General features: G+C 35.5%; 1 protein-coding gene across 1 annotated transcript; it reads left to right on the top strand.

The window, feature by feature from the left end:
- On the top strand, positions 1856-2938 carry LOC107615476 (uncharacterized mitochondrial protein AtMg00810-like). The gene is made up of 3 exons (XM_016317535.1): positions 1856-1934; positions 2387-2781; positions 2831-2938. Exons 1-3 carry the CDS (start codon positions 1856-1858, stop codon positions 2936-2938), a joined length of 582 nt encoding a protein of 193 aa, XP_016173021.1.

Raw genomic sequence — 5275 nt, forward strand, 5'->3', positions numbered from 1 at the left:
TATGAAGGCACAAAATCACAGACTCTGTAAGCATCATAAGCCAACTTGAGCAATGTATTGGCCACACCTGCAACATTACAATATTAAGGTTGGTTTCCAAACTCAGGTGCTACATACCATATGACCTCAAACCAGCAAAATCTAATTGAAAGGGAGAAGTATGAAGGTGCAGACCAAGTAATCATAGGCAACGGATCAGGTATGCATATCAACCTTGTTGGAAAGTCTTTCTTTAAAACTGATTTGAGCAATAGAGAATTTTTGTTAAACAAATTACTACATGTGCCTGATATCACTAAGAACTTACTTAGTATATATAAATTCTACTGTGCCAATGGTGTCTATTTTGAATTTCATTCTAATGGCTGCTGTGTGAAATCTCAGTAAACTAAAGAGATTGTTATACATGGAAAAGTTAACAAGGGAATGTACAAGTTCCTCAATTTTACTCCATCTTTCACTTCATCAAATAAACCAGCTGCTTTTGCCTCAAATGTGTCCATTGTTTATCAATTTCTCTTGTGGCACAATAGATTAGGTTATCCAGCAAATAATGTTGTTTTCTATATGTTGAAATCTTGTAATATTGTTGCTTCATTAAATAAAAATCCTTGTGCTTCCTTCCGTATTGGAAAGTCTCATGCACTCCCTTACCCCCCTCCCCCTTAAATACCTTATATACTGATCCCCTGCAACTCATATACACAGACATCTGGGGTCCTGCCCCTATACCTTACTTAAATGGAAACTATTACTTTGTCATTTTCATTGATGTTTATAGTAAATACACTTGGTTCTACCTCATTAAAACTCGATCTCAAATAAAATCAGTTTTTAATTGTTTCCAACAAATGGTTGAGTTGCAATTGAACACAAAAATTAAAATGCTTCAATCTGACAATGCTACTGAATTCTTGAGGTTGGCTAAGGATTTACAGGTACAAGGTGTACTACACAGATTTTCCTGTCCTCATGAACATCAACAAAACGGCAGTGCTAAGAGAAAATATAAGCATATAGTTGAAAAGGGCTTAGCTATACTAGCAGGTGTAGGCATGCCAATTAAGTACTAGGGAGAGGCCTTCATGATAGTAGTTCACTTAATAAACAGGTTACCAACATCAGTATTGCAAGACTAGTCACCATTTGAAAAGTTATTTGAGAAGAAATTTGATTAAACAAGCCTTCGGGTCTTTGGATGTTTGTATTTTCCACACCTGCGACCATATAATAGGCACAAGCTAGAGTTCAGATCAGCACCATGTACCTTTCTAGGCTATATTGTAGTGCACAAAGGCTACAAGTGCCCCACTGTAGAAGGGAAGATAGTGATATCAAGCAATGTGATCTTTGATGAACAGAAATTCCCTTTCAAAATTTTGAAAACCCCCCACAACAACCAAGTTTGATTTGTCTTCTGACTATCACTCAACTCCAACCATTCCATTACTAAACAGGAACATGTCTCAACCCTCACCTAACATTACAGAATCAAGGTCGCCACATCCTGCACCAAGCATCACAGCCACACCCCTTCCCCTGCCCTCACCTGTACCTACTGTACAAAGTATTCCAGAGTCCATATCTCCTTCTTTGTCTATCACAGCCACCTCTCCTACCTTACCTTCACCAGTACCTACAGCACCATCAGCCACACCCATTCCAATTCCTATCTCAGACTTGGAGATTGTTCTTCCCTTTGATGATGATCACTCAGTCTCGACAGCATCATATCATAATGTTCACCCCATGATCACAAGGAGCAAGAATTGGGTCATAAAGCCAAGATCCTCTAGCTAGCATTGAACTAAGGACTGTCAATGATGCCTTGTCCAAACCTAAGTGGAAAGCTGCGATGGATGCTGAATACGCTGCACTTATGCAAAATCAAACCTGGAAATTGGTTCCTCTCCCTCAAGGCAGAGAAGCTGTTGGTAGTTGTTGGGTTTTTCGAGTTAAATATAACCCTGATGGAAGTATCCCTACAAGGCTCGCCTAGTAGCTCAGGGTTTCTCTCAGAGGCCTGGGTGTGATTTCACTGAGACATACAACCCAGTGATGAAACCAACCTCAATTCGCATTGTCCTCACTTTAGCACTGTCAAGGAATTGGAGAATCATACAGCTTGATGTGGATAACGCGTTTCTACATGGTGATTTGGTCGAAGATGTATATATGAAACAACTAAAGGGTTATAAAATTAGAGATGGAACTCTAGTGTGCAAACTCACCAAGGCCATTTATAGTCTGAAACAGGCACCACGGGCCTAGTACTATAAGCTATCACTAGCTCTCCAGCACCTTGGTTTTCATTCAACAAAGTCTGACATCTTTGTCTTCACCAGGTTCAAAAATGGCTCATCACTATTTGTCCTGGTATATGTAGATATAATCATCACTGGAAACTCAAATGAAGCAATTTCTCAGGTCATTAAGCAGCTGAATGACAAATTTGCGTTGAAAGACATGGGCGAGCTTCACTATTTCTTTGGGATTCAAGCCACCAAGACTGCTAATGGAGGTCTATTACTCTCACAAGAGAAATATACCAGAGATCTGCTCAAGAAAGCTGAAATGGAACATTGTAAGCCTTGTCATACACCCTTACCTTCCTTAGTTCGATTTTCTGCTTTTGGAAGCTCCCCATTCAAGAATTCTAAACTCTACAGATCAGTTGTGGGAAGTCTACAATACCTCACAGTCACTCGTCCAGAACTAGCATACTCAGTTTATGCAAAATCCCTTGGAAGAGCACTGGAAGTTAGTAGAAAGAATTCTGAGGTATGTGCAGGGAACACTCAGCTTTGGTTTACACTTACACAAAACAAAGGTGCAAACTATCAAAGCTTATAGTGATTCTGACTGGGCAGAGGACCCAGATGATAGGAAGTTCACTGGAGGTTTTTGTGTCTTTCTTGAGAGCAATCTAGTTTCGTAGAGCTCAAAGAATCAGGGTGTTGTTGCCAAGTCTAGTACTGAAACATAGTACAGGGCGATGGCTGACTTAGTTGCCGAACTAATTTGGATTAAGAACCTTATGGGTGAACTAAGAGCAGAACTCTCAACAGCTCCATCAGTCTACTGTGACAATTTAAGTGATGTGTTGCTTGTTGCTAATCCAATCATGCATTCTAAGTCAAAATATTTTGAAACGGATCTCCATTTTGCAAGAGACTATGTTACAAAAGGAATTATTCAAGTAAGTCATGTTTCTGGGACTGTGCAACTAGCTGATGTGTTGACAAAACCTCTTCCCAGTGGTGCCTTTCTTGAGTTCAGGACAGAACTAATGGTTGAAATCTTGGAGACATCCACTGATGAAAGCGGGCTTAGAAGAGAGGGTCATAAAGAAGTTCAGAGTAGCAGTCATGGTAAAGAACCAATGCACTCTCTTAAGATTCAGAATGTGAAAGTGAAAACAGAACATCCAAATAGCAGGGGCCATGATATATACAATAGCTTTGATGTTGAAGAATAGCCAAATAACAGGATCATGATAGATACACTAGCTGATGCTGAATTAGTGCAAACAGAATTAGTTAGCTTGTGATCAATCTGTTAGCTAGTTGGTTGTAATTAAGCACATGTCAATTAGTTAGTTAGTGGTTAGTATAGCTTGTGACAACTGTAACTCCTCTGCTATGAGTAGCAAGAGCTGAGCTATTATTGTTGATTTTGGAACTCACTTTACCAATATACTTTAGATTCAATCAGAACCTTCTTTCTCTTCTCTGCTCGCACTCTCTATTCTTTTTTGAACTCTTTCTTTTTCTATTCCCCCTCTTACTTGAGCCTAGTACCTTTCAATGCATAACCTAATCTTTTTGTGTTTAACACAAGTTTTTTATTGATTTATAATTTAGATTGAACGATATTAAATAATTTTGTTTAATTTGATATAAATTTTAGGATTTTGATTATTTCTTTTGGATCAATTGGAGTGCAATTTGTAGTTTATTTATGCAGTTGTCTTTTATTTTTTGCTTGGAGTTAAGATTGATTTTCTATAGCTATATTTAAATTTGTTAAAGTTTGCACGTTATGCTAGGTTTAATTTTTTTTTTTTTGAATAGATTTGCAGGACGAAGGTGAGAAAAGAATATTTAGTGGTTTCTTCTCAATTTTTTGTTTGTTGAAAATTCCAGAGTAATTAAGGAATGCGCACTATAATAATTAAGATGAGATGTTTGATTGAATATTTGTTTAAAATTGTTATTGAAATTGTTAATTTTATGAAAAATAAAAAAGTTGTTTGGTGGAGCCTTTAATTTAAGAAAAAAATTCTGCCTAAATTTCATAAAAGAAGTTTAAAGTCATGTTATTAATATCGAAAATATTATGCCACCAATAAAAGAAGCGATGAAAGGGGTAAAAAGGGATAATGAAGAAGAGAAATTTGATGATGATGATGTTAATGGGTAGCTGGGATCTGAGTTGAGACAGGGTGCAACCATATCACAATCTACTTTGGTCACTCACAGATCAGAACTTGCTTCACAATAGCTGTTCCTGACAATTTCTAATAACCTGCTCTACATGGATCCAGTGGACTACTCTGCCTCTTTCATCCCCTCCGCAAACTGATGCGCTACTAGCAGATTCCCTACATGCAAATTCATCACATGCATAAACATTAGAGGACGACACCAGATAGCCCATCTAGTCAAATGATCTTAATGGGTAAACATTATTATGTTTCGTCTATAATGAAAATTATATATATTTTATTATTGTCATTTAGATGTATTTTACTATTAATTTTTTATTTTGTTTAATAATGATTTAAATATAAATTTTGATAACAAGATAATGAAATATTAATATATTGAATTAAATTTAATTTTAAAAATAATAATATTGTCGTTGGATTTACAATGGGATCAATTCAATGATAATTAATTAATTTCATTTTTTTTAAATAAGCTATGTATTACTCTCGAATTTATAATAAAAGAAAATTCGAGATAACATCAATCTAGTTCGTTAATCTAGAGCTCTTTAGAGATAAATTAATCTAATGATAATAGTTATACAATTAGTGTCAGAATAAAAAAATTCGATGGTAACATACTTTCGTCAAAATTAAATTTGATGATAAAATTATTTGTCTTTGGATTTATATATAAATTAAAATTTGACTATAAATACGACGGAATAATAAGTAAAATTTTTAGAGTCTTTATGTATTCTTAAAAGATATTTTTTTTTGTCGACTACTCATAAAAATATAGTTAGAATAATATATGGATAATATTAATTTAAATAGTTTAGTCAA

Source organism: Arachis ipaensis, chromosome B09 (genome assembly GCF_000816755.2).
Source record: "Arachis ipaensis cultivar K30076 chromosome B09, Araip1.1, whole genome shotgun sequence".
Lineage (NCBI taxonomy): Eukaryota > Viridiplantae > Streptophyta > Magnoliopsida > Fabales > Fabaceae > Arachis > Arachis ipaensis.